Source organism: Schistocerca serialis, chromosome 3, assembly GCF_023864345.2.
Source record: "Schistocerca serialis cubense isolate TAMUIC-IGC-003099 chromosome 3, iqSchSeri2.2, whole genome shotgun sequence".
Taxonomy (NCBI): domain Eukaryota; kingdom Metazoa; phylum Arthropoda; class Insecta; order Orthoptera; family Acrididae; genus Schistocerca; species Schistocerca serialis.
The window spans coordinates 862,647,658-862,663,902 of NC_064640.1; the positions used below are offsets into that span (position 1 = coordinate 862,647,658).

The 16,245-nt window shown below is 42.4% G+C and overlaps 1 protein-coding gene across 1 annotated transcript in view; it reads left to right on the forward strand.

Annotated features, from left to right (window-relative positions):
- Positions 1–16,245, forward strand: part of LOC126471001 (rapamycin-insensitive companion of mTOR) — a 265,260-nt gene that overhangs the window by 21,868 nt on the left and 227,147 nt on the right. Inside the window, exons 3-5 of the mRNA XM_050099053.1 lie at positions 15,506–15,665; positions 15,747–15,878; positions 16,046–16,236. Of these exons, the coding sequence (XP_049955010.1) occupies positions 15,506–15,665; positions 15,747–15,878; positions 16,046–16,236 (483 nt within the window). The remainder of the gene's footprint in view (positions 1–15,505; positions 15,666–15,746; positions 15,879–16,045; positions 16,237–16,245) is intronic.

The following is a 16,245-nucleotide window of genomic DNA, read 5'->3' on the forward strand; positions in this document are numbered from 1 at the left end:
CCCTGTATGTAATCTCAGTGGCTGATTCTATTCTACTTCATATGCAAGAATCTAAAGGTTCCAAGCAATTCAGTTTTTCTGTTTGGCCTACAGACTTGTTGATCCCAAGAAGAAAGTGCAGTCATAAAGATTGCAAGATCACAAGTAAATGATTTCAGATGTAACATAGTTTAATTTACTTATAGGTTTCATGTGTTTTTAGTGAAAGAAAATAAGTTGCACCCTATATACCATGCTATTTGTGTTTCTGCATAGTATTAAATACACTCCTGGAAATGGAAAAAAGAACACATTGACACCGGTGTGTCAGACCCACCATACTTGCTCCGGACACTGCGAGAGGGCTGTACAAGCAATGATCACACGCACGGCACAGCGGACACACCAGGAACCGCGGTGTTGGCCGTCGAATGGCGCTAGCTGCGCAGCATTTGTGCACCACCGCCGTCAGTGTCAGCCAGTTTGCCGTGGCATACGGAGCTCCATCGCAGTCTTTAACACTGGTAGCATGCCGCGACAGCGTGGACGTGAACCGTATGTGCAGTGGACGGACTTCGAGCGAGGGCGTAAAGTGGGCATGCGGGAGGCCGGGTGGACGTACCGCCGAATTGCTCAACACGTGGGGCGTGAGGTCTCCACAGTACATCGATGTTGTCGCCAGTGGTCGGCGGAAAGTGCACGTGCCCGTCGACCTGGGACCGGACCGCAGCGACGCACGGATGCACGCCAAGACCGTAGGATCCTACGCAGTGCCGTAGGGGACCGCACCGCCACTTCCCAGCAAATTAGGGACACTGTTGCTCCTGGGGTATCGGCGAGGACCATTCGCAACCGTCTCCATGAAGCTGGGCTACGGTCCCGCACACCGTTAGGCCGTCTTCTGCACACGCCCCAACATCGTGCAGCCCGCCTCCAGTGGTGTCGCGACAGGCGTGAATGGAGGAACGAATGGAGACGTGTCGTCTTCAGCAATGAGAGTCGCTTCTGCCTTGGTGCCAATGATGGTCGTATGCGTGTTTGGCGCCGTGCAGGTGAGCGCCACAATCAGGACTGCATACGACCGAGGCACACAGGGCCAACACCCGGCATCATGGTGTGGGGAGCGATCTCCTACACTGGCCGTACACCACTGGTGATCGTCGAGGGGACACTGAATAGTGCTCGGTACATCCAAACCGTCATCGAACCCATCGTTCTACCATTCCTAGACCGGCAAGGGAACTTGCTGTTCCAACAGGACAATGCACGTCCGCATGTATCCCGTGCCACCCAACGTGCTCTAGAAGGTGTAAGTCAACTACCCTGGCCAGCAAGATCTCCGGATCTGTCCCCCATTGAGCATGTTTGGGACTGGATGAAGCGTCGTCTCACGCGGTCTGCACGTCCAGCACGAACGCTGGTCCAACTGAGGCGCCAGGTGGAAATGGCATGGCAAGCCGTTCCACAGGACTACATCCAGCATCTCTACGATCGTCTCCATGGGAGAATAGCAGCCTGCATTGCTGCGAAAGGTGGATATACACTGTACTAGTGCCGACATTGTGCATGCTCTGTTGCCTGTGTCTATGTGCCTGTGGTTCTGTCAGTGTGATCATGTGATGTATCTGACCCCAGGAATGTGTCAATAAAGTTTCCCCTTCCTGGGACAATGAATTCACGGTGTTCTTATTTCAGTTTCCAGGAGTGTATTTAAAAATTGTCTAGTATGATGGAGTCCTACATTTAATGTAGATGACTTGCTGTAAAATACAGTTTTGATCCATGTGTCTTGATATCTTATGTTGACTTCACATTACAGTCTTTTGTCGTCCTGTCAAGGAAAGCAGAAACAGTATTGTTTCCTGCTCCTTAACTTTTTTCAATATCTGTCATTTGATATAGGGCAATTTATTCTTGATGTGTTGCTTCAAACTTCACCAACATGCTTCTCAGTGTCTTCCTCTACTGGAGGTACAAATACTATTTAGATGTCATGCTCTCCTGAAAATTATTGTATGGTTTGAAACTATTCACTACGAGAATTTCAGTCAGAAACCTATTTTTATACTCATCTCTAGTGATTTACCAATAAAATCATAGCCAGCAATGTAATGTTTCTTTGACTCCCTCAGCATTACTTATTCTTTTCATGTATTTCATTCATTATGCAAGCACCACAGATTTTCTCCTGCACCTGTTTGCTGGCAGTGCAGCATTTGCTTAATACCTATCTTATCTTCCCTCACAAATATGGTAACTTTGCTGTCTTTTAGAGAAGCACACACATTGCTTTTGTTAATTTTCAATTTGTATCATATTCCCTTGGGTGTTTGCACTGTTTCCTTGAATTATAATTTTTATTTCTTCCACGGTTGAGTTCCCAGTCATTCTTTTATAACGCATATCTGTGAACATCTGGAAATCTGTGCAGCCAGAATTTTGCAACAGTTCAAAACAACTAACATATCCTGTGTTACAATCAGCCAGAGCTCAACCATACATGCTCCAGTCCATTGGTTTTTGTGGCTTGTACATTCTGAAGTTGATGTTTGCTTTGAAATGTACTGTGCTTGCTTGGATGGTAATGTTGCCTCTGTGTGTAAAAGGTTCCAAGAATTTGCTCTTCAAGAACAATACAATGTTTCCTACCTCTGTCTCTGGTGGAAGAGACTTGAAATGTCCAAACAGTTTGTATGAGTCCATGGTATGAGAACATATCTAAATAAAACAATTTGTAATCGAGCCAGAAATTTAAAAATTTATGTTTAGCATTGGACATTGGAGTGGCTATCATGGTCTGAATCACTCTCAGAAAAATTTTCAATTGCTGTATAGTCAAGCTTCTCTAGTTGTTTGACACATGTTGCTTTTGTAATGAGTGATACACAGATTATGATGTGCTGTATTGTTTTGTTTCCAGTGATCTTCAATAGCTTGTTACTAACGGTCTGGAAAGATCATACTGGTGTTTTTGGTGACCAGGTGCTTTGAATACGAATGCCATTTTTTGAACATAAATCTTCTGATTCTAATGGTGGTCACAATGCAGTGTGCACATTTCTGCAACCCCTAGCATTGTTGTAATCACCACTCACTCTACTGTATTCATCACTACTAATAGTTTTCAGAAGAATCATCAACTAATTGACCCACTGTCAGATTTTGCAGCTTCTAGTAGTATCGCAGCAATGACAAACTTAATGCTGTATAAAAAGATTTTAGTCATGAATTCAAGGAGAAGCTAGTTGGGCCATAGAAAATGGAAAATTGCTAAGTACTACATTGTGGGTAGATATCTTCCCTTGAATAATGCCCCACAATTCCCACCTTTTTATTGTTTAAGTGAAATTGCATTCTTAGATTTCTCTTTACCTACTGTCACTGTATCTTAAGACAGTAGAAAGTGGGTCACATCTATTGAACCGATGTTACTTTATGAAGCTTATAATGGTTCCTTGAGCTAGCTTACAGAAAGCTGCTTAGACTAGTTCTTCAAAGCTATTGGCAGAACATACCAAAGTTCAGTCCTTAACAGTGTACTGACATTATTTCTGCTTTATATTTCACCAAAATTTCCCTGAAATTCTTGTGTCAGTGTTATGGTTAAAGTCCTGTATTTCCTTCCAAACTATTCCATGTTTTAGAATATATTTTGTTATTTGCATCTTATAGGCTTGAAAAACATGATGGTGGTTATACACAAGTTCATTAGGATTAAAACTTAATATGCAAATGCTTTTGTGACTAATTATGCAAGACATGCCAAATGTAATTTCAATGAAATAAATCTAAAAAGACAAAAATTCTTTACGGGAACTGAGCCAATTTGTTATCTTTTCAGTCTACTATGTTATTACTTGAGTCACAAAAATGGGATGTGAATATACATTAACTGCATAGTGCAGAAGGAAAGTAAATCATGAAATGCTTATTTAACTCAACAGTATAGATATTATGCTGCTAGCACTCACCCACCAACCTTACTAACATGCTCTGCAAACTGCTTGAAAGGAGGTTTTCCCACTGCTTATGCTGGGTTGTCGAATCCACCTAACAGTGTTTTTCTAAAAGGCAACATCTCATTGCAGTCTTTTTGACCTACATAAGGCATACAAGAGTACCTGGCACCATCACATTTTACTTACCCTCCATGACTCTCACTTTCAAGGCTCCCTATCAATTTATATTCATCAGTTTTTATCTCACTGGTGTACTTAAAGACTGGAAAGTTGTACAAGTCACACCAATACCAAAGATATGAAATAGGAGTAACCCACTAAATTGCAGACCCATATCACTGACATCGATTTACAGTAGGGTTTTGGAAGATATACTGTGTTCGAACATTATGAATTACCTCGAAGAAAATGATTCATTGAAATATAGCATAGATTCAGACAATATCGTTCTTGTGAAACACAACTAGCTCTTTATTCTCCTGAAGTAAGGAGTACTATCAACGGGGGATGTCAAATTGATTCCATATTTTTAGATTTCCAGGCAGCTTTCGACACCATTCCTCACAAGCATCTTCCAATTAAATTTTGTGCCTCTGGAGTATCACCTCAGTTGTGTGACTGCATTTGTGATTTCCTGTCAGAAATGCCACAGTTCATAAAGATTGTCAGAAAGTCATCAAGTAAAACAAAAGCAATATCTGGCATTCCCCAAGGAAGTGTCATAAGTGTTTTAGACCCTCTGCCTTTCCTGATCTACATAAATGACCTAGGAGAGAATCTGACCAGCCCTCTTAGATTGTTTGTGGATGGTGCAGTCATTTACTGTGTTGTAAAATCATTAGATGGGCAAAACCAATTGCAGAATGGTTTAGACAAGATACCTGTATGGTGCATAAAGTGATTCTAAATAATGAAAAATGTGAAGTCATCCACGTTGAGTAATAAAAAAAACTGCTAATTGGTTACACAATAAATCTCACAAATCGAAAGGGTGTAAATTCAACTAAATACTTAGGGATTACAGTTACAAATAACTTGGATTGGAATGATCACCTAGATAATGTTGTGGGGAAAGCAAACAAAAGACGGTGATTTATTGGCAGAACACTTTGAAAGAGCAACAGGTCTACTAAAGAGACTGCTTACACCATAGTTGTTTGTCCTCTTCTGGAGTATTACTGTGTGCTGTGGGATCTGCATGAGATGTAACTGATGGAGAACATTGAATGCAAACAACTAGAAGTAGTTTAAAAGTTGTACTTTCAGGAGGTCATAACTGTGTACTATCACAGGTATGCCCCAAATTTTTGCACATGGGATATGCTGGGGTTGTCTTGCAAGTGTGCTTTTTTTCTCCTTATAATGGGAGGACAATTTGAAACTTCATCAATGTCAGACAAGAATGTGCCAAGTAAGGTTGAGAGAAATGGAAAAGACCAATCATGGGCCAATTGCCATGTTATAAAATTCCCTCAAAAGTAAAGAGAGTTTCATCTTCAATTTAAGCAAGATCGAGACCTAGTAGACAAACAGAAGCTGGATGAAGCCAAACTGAGTGTGAAGAAAATGAGTGAATTTGAAAGTAAAATTGTTCCTAACAATCTGATTAAAAATTGTAATAAATGAAGCTGGTAAGTGGATTGAAATATTCTGTTCAGTCACTCAGTGACCATACTGTCATTGAAACGGAATATGATGGAGAAACGCCTGAAATACTGAATTTGAACTTTTGAAAGTGTTTCACTGTGGAAGATGGTAATACAGTTCCTCCTTTCAGTCGGCGAACAAATGCCCTAATGGCAGATATTGAGCTATACATCTGGGGAATAGAAAATAACAAAAACTGGTCACCAATGGAAAGGCAACTGTACCGGATGAAATACCTGAAGGTTCTACAAATATTATGTGAAAGAACTTGTTCTCCTTATAGTAGCAGTTTATCATAGGTCACTGGAGCAACAAAGGGCATCTAGTGATCAGAATAAAGCACAGGTCATTCGTGTTTTCAAGATGGTCATTGGACAGTCACTCTTAATTATTGGCTTATGACTCTGAAGTCGATCTGCTGTAGAAATATCGAAGATGTTTTATGCTCATGCATTATGACATTTTTGGAGTTTGTATGAATTTCTGGCAGTGCAGTTGGTTTCTTCCACCAACTTTACATCTTGTGCCTGTTGCTCTTCTGTATGTTGACACTACGAAATTCCTGGAGCTCATGATCGATATGAAACTTTCTTGATCCTCCCACATGTCTTACCTGGAAGCCTGCTGTATGTGGTCCCTCAATGTCCTGTGTGCCCTCAGTGGTACTTCCTGGGGAGCAGATCGAACCACCCTCCTCTATTTGTACCAGTTTCTTGTCCATTCAAAACTAGACTATGGGTGTTTTGTTTATGCATCTGCATGTCCGTTGCTCTTATGCTGTCTCAATACTATCCACCATTGTGGCACGCATTTGGCCACTGGCAACTTATACACTAGCTTGGTTGAGTGTCTGTATTCAGAAGCTGCCGAACTACCGCTGTCCTACTGCCGTGACTTTCTCCTCAGCAGATATGCATGGTGTTTTTCTGCCATGCATGGCCACACATCCTATGCCTTCATGCCTCCTCCTTGGCTGACTCCTTTGATCACCAGTACAGGGCACATCCCTCTTCTCTGTTACCTCCTGGAGTTCACTTTTGGCTGTTGTTCTGGCAGCTTAACTTTACGCTACCTGCAAATTTCCTGGTGGGTGTGAACTCTTCACCATATTGGCTTCGTGCAGTGGCTAGTGTTCATGTTAGCCTCCATTTGCTTCCTTAGGACACTACTTCAGCCTCGCTTCATCGCCTTCAGTTCCATAACCTTCGCACAGGTCTTCACAATAGTACCTTGGTGTACACTGATGGGTCTCAGACTGACCGTGGTGTCGGGTGTGCCTTCGTCATTTGCATCGACGTTTTTTGGTATTGGCTTCAAGAACACTGCTCAGTATTTACAGAAGAGCTCTTTGCCCTGTATCAGGCCACGCAGTACATCTGGCGACACAGGCTTTCAAACTGCGTCATTTGCTCCAACTCTCTCTGTGTCCTTCAAAGCCTGTGTGTGCTGTATACCGTCCATCCCTTAGTGCAATGGCTCCAGGAAAGCTGTCACTTGCTCACTCTTGATGGAGTCACTGTGATGTTTGTGTGGGTTCCTGGTCACATCGGTCTGACAGGAAATGAGACCGCTGACGCTGCTGCCAAGGCTGCAGTCCTTGTATCTCAGCCCACTAGTTCTTACATTCCCTCCGATGACCTCTGTGTTTGCCATCTGTCAGCAGGTGGTGTCACTTTGCCATCACCACTGGTCCTCCCTTTAGGGGATCAAGCTCCGGGTTATTAAACCTTTCGGGTGACCACCTCTCTGCCCTCTCGCCATGAGGAGATCATCTTAGCTATGTTGCGTATCAGGCACTGTCTTTTTAGCCATCACCATTTGTTAAGTGGTGCTCTCCTACTACTTTGGGCTCATTGTCCTTTATTTAACGACTTACTTTCTCGTTTGTGTTTGCCGTCTGGGTTATCAACCGTTTTAGCGAATGATGCGTGGGCTGTCGACCGCATTTTACTTTTTATCTGTCATAGCAATATGGTGAAGGACATTTAATTTTTAGTTCAGGGCCTCCATTTTTCTATGGCGGAATTTCTCCATGTCCGTCTTTTAGCTGTTTTCTCTTCCGTCGATTGCGATTAACATGTAGTCATTTGTAACTCCTCTCTTTGTCTTCATGTTCTACAGTTTTGAAATGGGTGCGTATGACCCTAGTTGTTTTTGCACCTTAAAACGAAACAAAACAAAAACAAGAATGAAAGTCTCCACTGTAAAAAGCATCATGGAATCAGCAAATAAGAGATCTTGTGAAACTCTGTTCACTCTGAGATCTAGAGTGCTGTACATATATGTACATGTTCCTTGACTTCCAGAAGGCATTTTATACAGTTCCACACTGTTATTTAATGGACAAAATATGAACTTACAGAGTATTGGACCAGATTTGTGATTGAATTCAGGACTTCTTGGAAGGGCATTATGTCATTCTTACTGGAACAAGATTGAAAAATGTAAAGGTAATTTCTTAAGTATCCCAACAGAATGGTATAGAGTCACTACTGTTCACAATTTATATTCATGGTCTGGTGGATGATGTTGGAGGCTCTTTAAGACTCTTTGAGGATGATGCTGTTGTCTGTAGGAAGGTTGCAATACCAGAAGATGGTAGCAAAATGCAGGAAGTCTTGCAGCGGATCGACAATCTGTCCAAGGACTGGCAGTTGACTCTAATGCAAATAAATGCAATGTATTGTGCATAAGTAGGTGAAGAGGTCTTCTATTGATCGATTACGCTGTTGGCATCAAAACACTGGAAACAGTAACTATCGTAAAATACCTCAGTAGCCATCCAGAGTGACCCAAAGTGGAGTGATCATATAAAACAAATAGTAGGAAAGCAGGTACCAGACTGAGATTCATTGGCAGAATCTTATGAAAATGCCCTTAGGGGTTCAGCTTTCTTTTGCTGGGTATGAGCTTGGCAACCCCAGGATTCCTGAGGTGTGGACTGGTAAGCGCCGGCAGTCCCCTGTCACCGTAAGCTCTGGGCATGCTTCGGCAACCACTGTACGGTGTGGCAGTGGAACGTTGTGTGTCACAGGGAACGGGGCTCTTGACTTTACCACCTAGATTGTGAGGGTGGTAAAAACCTCTATAAAATACACCTCAGTCTGAAGATATAGTTTACGCTGATGAGATGCCTGGATGTTGAGGTGAAACAGTCATTAGCGGGCAACCTCTGGGGAACCTGCTGCACCTCAATTGTATAAGGCTTACTCAGGCATGCGGGGCTCTAAGTGGACCTAGCTGCTCGTGGGGCCGTAATGGAACCCTTGGAGTTTTCTCCTTCTCTTCAAGTGTGGCCCACTAGTAGGTACTAACACCCAATCAAATAAGAGGGCTCGTGTAGCTCCAGATTCAGGGGTTGCGCAGAATTCGTCTGTGAATAGTAACAGAATGCATGCTGCTGGTCAGAATGTGTTTTTAATTGAGAAACAGAAAGAGGGCAGTTTTGTAAAGGTTACACCTTTTTATATTCAAAAGTTTGTGGAGGGCATCACAGACACACTGAAATCCATTAAGCGATTGCGTAATGGCACACTGTTGGTTGAAACTGCTAGTTCCCCACAAGCAAGAAACCTCTGGAAAGCTAAATGCCTTGGTGAATATGCCATCAACATAGGGCTCCACAGCACCTTGAACTACAGCAAGGATGTTGTGTTGTGTAGAGATCTGGTAGACATGACCAAGAAGGACTTGAAAGATGGGTGGGCTCAAGAAGGGAGTGTCGATGTGTGGAATATATTGAAAAGGGTGGATGGGCATCTGGTAAAATCTGACTCCTTCAGCGTTACCTTCAATAGCACCAAACTCCTGGAGCATATCAAGGTAGGTTTCGTGTGCCCAACCCAATGTGCTGTTTAAGATGCCAGTACTTTGGGCAAACCACCTTAGGATGTAAGGGTGAACCCACTTGTGGGGAAACATGGCAAGGCCGCCCATGGCAGAGTTGCTTGCTTCTCACTTCCGAAGTGTGTAAACTGTGCTGGGGATCACCCTATCTGGAGTAGGGACTGCATTGTCTTCGTTGAAGAAAAGAGATACGAGAAATTAAAACATCTAAACACATCCCAACAGTGAGGCCAAGAAGATCTGTAAGTCCATGCAGCCTCCCTCATTTACTATATCTTTTGCTTCGGCCATTAAGAAGCCTATTTTGACAGCCAATGCTTCTACGCAGATTGAGTTTGCTAGTGTTAACACTAGTACCTGCGTTTATCAGTGTACTTGTCAAGCTGATGTTGTTTCAGAGCCCAGAGCCCCTCTAAGAGCATCTGAAAAGCCACAGTTACCACCAATGCAGAGCTCCCAGTACCTCCAAAGGCAGAGTCTTGTGAAACATCCAGCACAGCCTCTGCCACTGCTGCAGCAATTCCCACAAAGCCCTCCCAGACCAAATAAGCAAATGGGAAGCTTCCACCACACGTAAAAACAGGCGGTAGACTGTCAGACCATGTGACGTGATTTGACATGATGGTTATGCTGCTTCTGCTTCAGAGCCAATGGAACTCAGAATCTTGGCAAGGTCGACCCTCCACCCATTGTGGAGGGTTGGGTTCATTTGGGGGAAGAGATCAAACAGCGAGGTCATCGGTCTCATTGGATTAGGGAAGGATTGGGAAGGAAGTCGGCCATACCCTGTCAAAGGAACCATCCCGGCATTTGCCTGAAGCGATTTAGGGAAATCACGCAAAACTTAAATCAGGATGGCCGGATGCAGGATTGAACCGTAGCCCTCCTGAATGCGAGCCAGTGTGCTAACCAATGTGCCACCTCGCTCGGTCCCATTGTGGACTGCCCATCCTGGCAGACAGACAGAGTGAAGGTGTTAAATGTCTCCCGTACTACAGTGGAACACGACTAGGTTCAGGACACGTGGAGGAACTGAAATTCCTGCCACAGGCAGAACCCCTATGCTTGTGTTTACAGGAAACACATTTCAAAGCCACAGATGCCCCTGTGAACACAGACCACTCTTGTGCTCTCCCCTTGCTTACTGACCTACAAGCAGTAACCATTGCAGTTAATGCAAGTCAGATCATCACTATCTGCTCCCTGTACTTACCTCTGCAGGATGCAATAGGCTCTGAGACTCTTGCAGACCTTATTGAACAACTCACTCACATGATTTTTCTACTGGGTAATTTCAATGCCTGTAATGTATTATGGGGTTCAAACTATACTTGCCCCAGGGGTCAAGTCTTGGAGACCCTCATGATGTATCAGGAGCTCTGTATCCTCAACATGGGCAGTCCCAATCCTTTCTCAGCTGCTCTTGGGTTATCCTCAGCGATAGACCTGTCTTTCTGCTCTCCAGTCCTTGCAGACTCAGCACAGTTGGAAGCAGTTGATGACCTTCTTTCCAGTGACAGCTTCCCACTGTGGATCCACCTACTGAATGGAGGATTGCTTGAACAGAAGCCACCAAAATGGAAGATCAGCAGGGCTAACTGGGTGGTGTTTAGCCAGTTGGCTGTGTTTGAACATCGTGACAGCATCCAGGAGTGGGTGGACTGCATCACGTGTGTGATCCATCCCAAAGTCTTCATGTTGCCATAGGAGGCGACCTGTATCTTGGTAGACAGATGAGTGCCTTTCAATGATCCAGGACAAGTGTGTGGATCCTTGACAGTTTAAATGCCATGTGAAGACAGACAACATCACAGCCTTTTGCATCACAAGAGCCAAGGCTCTATGTGTAATGAAGGAGAGCAAGAAAAGGTCATAGCAAGTGTTCCTGGTCTCCATCAATCATTCCACTTGTTCTACAAAAGTTTGGGAATCCATCTAGAGGGTTTCTGGCAAACACAGTTGTTTACCCATAGCTGCAGTGCTGAAGCAGGGGTGTCTCCAGACAGTCCCTAGAGACATTGCTCAGATGCTTGCCGATCATTTTGCACAAACTTCAGCCAGTGCAAGCCAGGATCTGGTGTTCCATCGCTACTGTGCAACTGTAGAGAGGGGCAAGTTGGATTTCAAATCCAGCAGTTCTGAGTCTTACATCTACCCTTTCTCCATGTGGGAACTGGAATCAGAGCTGTCTGTCTTTCCTGTGGAAACATCACTGTTTGACATATTCTTTGGTATCATTAAGCCATATGACACTACTGAGAGACACAATTTACTCACACAAATGTATCAATAGGGCTTTCGTGGCCGCCTCCCCATCTTCATCGTACAGTCCGTCCTGTCTCAGTGGTTTCTTAGGATCCATGTTGATGACATGCTGTGAGATCATTTTGAGCAGGAGAATGGTGTCCCTCAGGACAATGTTTTAAGTGTTACCCTCTTTGCGATAGTAAGTATCATATCTATGGAAAGGAGTGCTGTACAGTGCTCGTTATTTGTGGACAATTTTACTTTTTTCTGTTCCTCCTCCAGTGCTGCAACAGTGATCTGTCAGTTGCAACTTATGGTGTAGAGGTTAGAGGAGTAGACTGCAAAGACAGGTTTTTAGTTTTCTGCAAACTGACTTGCATCTGAGGGACACCATTCTACATTTCCAAGACTCGGTGAGGTTTCTGGGCCTTATTTTTGGCTCTTAATTTGTCGTGCTTACTACACCTGAGGGACCTGAAAGCCATAGCCTAGAAGGTGCTAAATATCATAAACTGCCTTAGCCACAGGTCTTGGGGAGCAGACTGGGTCCATCTACTCCAGTTTTATTTGGCTTCTGTGCACTCACAGCTGGACTATGGATTCACAGTGTATGAGTCAGCAAGGGCTTCTTACCTTGATATTATCCACCATTAGGGGATTAGGCTGGCTATCATTGCTTAAAGGACCAGCGCTATATCCTCTCTCTGTGCTGAGGCTGGGGAATCACTACTCACCATCTGGTGGCACCTCCTCATGCTGCGTCAGGCATGTAAGTTCCTCACAGCTCTGACTTCACCCACATACCATCCTGTTGCTCATCTGCCTTTGGAATGCCCTTTCTTCTACAGTCCACTAGCTACAATGCCATTTGGGATCTGCGTGCAGCATGTGCTGGAGTCACTCAGCGTGGAGCAAGTACAACTCTAAATCCACAGTTTTAACCGCCTGCTGCACTTGCTACTGCAGAGGCCCAAAGTAATTTTTTAGATTTGGCGCAGTACAGGAGAGATTGCACTCCTATGTGTGTTTTTAATGCAATATTTTATGACGTTTTAGATGAACATCACAACTATGTAACTCTCTTTATGGATGTATCTAACAGGGGGACGCCGTTGGTTGCTCTGTTGTTTTCCCAGATCGTGTCCTCAAGGCCCAACTGCCTCAAGACATTATGGTCTTTGACACAGAATTATATGCAATCTTGCAGGGACTGGAGCAGATGGGATATCCTTCCAGTGCTCAATTTCTTGTCTGTTTCAGTTCTCTGAGTATCCTTACTCTCTAAAATGTTTGTACCCAGTAGATAAAGTAGTTCAGAATATCCAGGAAGCCATCCTCCAACTAAAATGACTGGGGAAGGTGGTATCTTTCTGCTGGATGCCAGGGCACATGTGTATTGTGAAGCACAAAGGGGTGGATTTTCCATTGTGTGGTGCTTGTGGTGTAGGGTCATTGTGCGCCATGTTTTAGTGGACTGTGTTTTAGTTTCCGACCTGCGGGCTGCTCTGGGTTTGGCAATGGATATACCCTCAATTTTAATTGATGTGCAAATGAATGCGATTAGAGTTTTAAAATTTTGTGAATTGTCCAACACTTTTCCCAAGATTTTAGGGAGATGGTTTTAATGTGTTAACAGGGTGACTGGCTCACTGATGTTTTTTGTTGGTGGTCAGCCACAGACATTTTCCTGTGCCTTTGTTTTACCTCCTTTGCCATTTTACTTGTGTTTCAATATTATGTATAGCCACTTTTACTCTTTCTCCATTGTTTTATGTGTGGTGGAATGATTGTGCAGTCAATTTGAGTACATGAGTGAGCAACAATTTTTGAAGTTTTATTCACACTCATTTTTTTTTTAATGAGTGTAAGGACGCTGAGAACCTCGCCATTTAATGCCCGTAAGCTACACACACACACACACACACACCTCTTATGAAAATGTAATTCATACACAAAAGAAGTGGCTTACAAAACACTAGTTTGTTTGATTCTTGAGTACTGTTCATAAGTTTGGGACCCTTATTTTACTAGGATCAGTGGTAGAAATAAAGAAGATCCAATGAAGAGTTGTGCATTTTAGTCAGCACGAGGGTCTTATGCATATGCATGAAAAACTCCCATGGAAGATTCTACAAAAGAGACATCGTGCATCTCATAATGCTTTATTGTTGCAAATTTGAGAGTGTACATTCAGAGGACCACCCCTCCCCCCTCACCCGCTTAGTTTGATTGAAAATGAGGGATGTTTTTCACATAGGATTTGTCAGTTCACTTGTATTAAATATTTACATTTATTTAATGTAAAAATAAAGTAATAATTTACTAAAAATGTAGGAAAATAATTTTATTATTAAAATTTTAATTTAGTGTCAACAGGTTAAACTAAGCAGTAAAATCACTTAGAAAATTTTTGACTTGGCTTTGTGGAATTTTGTACACATTATAATTCATTCAGGCACCCACAATCTTTCCCCGTGAAGTGCACTGATACCGCACGTATTGCGTCCCCTGTGCTCATTTGTTATATTGACAGCCGGTACAAGCTCTGCTGACATGTCAGACTATTCTAGTTGCCGTGGCAATAGGAACCCCCCCCCCCCAGACCAACAACTTTTTAACTCAATTGCTAGTGTGCGGATACATTTTTTTACAGATATAGTGATTATCATAATGCTTTTAAATATTGGTTTTACAATTGTTATTGACTTCAGTATGTGGCTATTAGATGTGACATGTTTTTGAGGATTTGTCTGCCTATTTTTATTTTGAAGGGCTTATAGTTTCCACTGTGTATGGCATTTTCTTTTGTAGGCCAAATCATTTTTCTCTCTGTACCATTATTTTTTTTTTTTACTTTATCGAAAGTTTTGTCAGGTCTGTGAAATTATTCTACTCACAGTAGTGAATTTATTTTCAATGTTTTGAAAAAAGTGAGATACCTGTAAACTTGCCCAGCTGTTGTCGCTTTCAATAAAACTTTTCTGGGTATGTGGCTGAATTGTAATGTTATTATTTAACGAAAGTTCCTGAAACAGTTGAAGGCAGCCCTGTTAAGGTTAATGTAATTACTGTAAATTAATTGCCCTGGTGATGAAGGCCATTTGAAACAGTGGTTCCAAGATTGGTCAATATAACAACATGATGATGCGTTCACTTACCTGGAAGAGTTATATTAAAGAACTTGTAGTGCTTGTTTATCAAAGATTTGAACTGAGGGTCAGTTCAATGATTTAGTTCAGTGGTTAGTTCCAGTACACACAAATGCATCCATCTAATGAACAGTTGCTGACAACCCTTGCACTTGCTGCAAGTTAGGCATATGTGGATTTAGATAACATTTGATATGACCATAGTAGTAGTTCATCTACTTTCTTTTGTGTTGAGAAGGTGCTCCATGTCTTATACTGTCAAATATGTTGACTGATTTCATCTGTACTCTTAGCAGCCTATACAGGGTGAACATACCAGACCAGCAGAGTTTGTTACTCCTCTAGCTCCTGTGACATGATATGTGAGATGGTTTTGTGATCGCCATTTCTACACTGTATACTTTAATGTTTTTGCTTTACATAAAGTGTTGCTTGAGCATAATGACATAATTATGTAACAATGGCACAGATGTTCATCTGAATACAAATTAAATTAATCTGTACAGTGAAATTATCTGTCCTTTTATAATGAAACATGCCTACATAGATGTTTTTCCTTCGGATTTTTTGAAGAAAAATCTGAGTGTTTGAAAAAGCCTCGTGCTGTAGTTTATGTTTTACATGTTAATTATTTACAATATGGCCTAGTAAAATGATTCACTGCATTTTTGCTTTTAGATGCTTCTGAAATATGCAAGGAAGTTCTGCATAATTTGTGCAGAAAAAAAGGTCTCACAGAGGGGAAAATATTTAGTTATATCAGTGCCCTAGTAAAACTGATATCGAAGGTCAATGGACCTTCAGAGCTTGGGTATTCTGTGGAACAATTACAGTGTTGGTAAGTCATGCCTTCTGTTTTTTATTTGTACTAACCATTGATGACTAGGAAATATGATATACTGCATCTAAACCTTTGTAGTTTGCGTGTTCCATTAATTCACGAGGCATCCCGTGTCAGAGCAGCAACTCTGCAGGCTGTGAGGTACACAGTGAAAGAAGAGAAGCATGTAAGGTCACTGTACTCTCTAAATTACCCTTATCTCATTGCCAGGTAAGTTTCATGAAATGTATTTTCTCTTTGAGTAGAAATTCATAAATAGGTGAAGTTTTAACTGTAAATGTAATCTTCATTTTGAGGTAGTGAAGTTTAGGACATTACAAACAATGATTTAAATAATTCAGCTATATACCCATAATAGTAATTTGTGTTTACTTCAGGTGCCTTGATGTGAACCTTCGAAATGATATGGAAAGGGTCCAGGCCCTGCGCCTTGTGCGCCGTCTTTTGGCTTTAGCACCAGGCCTTTTTCCTCCAGCTATTGTGCGTTCCCTTGTGTCTCTCGCTAATGGGGCTGTTGAAGAGAAAGATCAAATGCTGAGAGCCTGCCTTGCCACACTGGCTGAAATATGTATGTTCA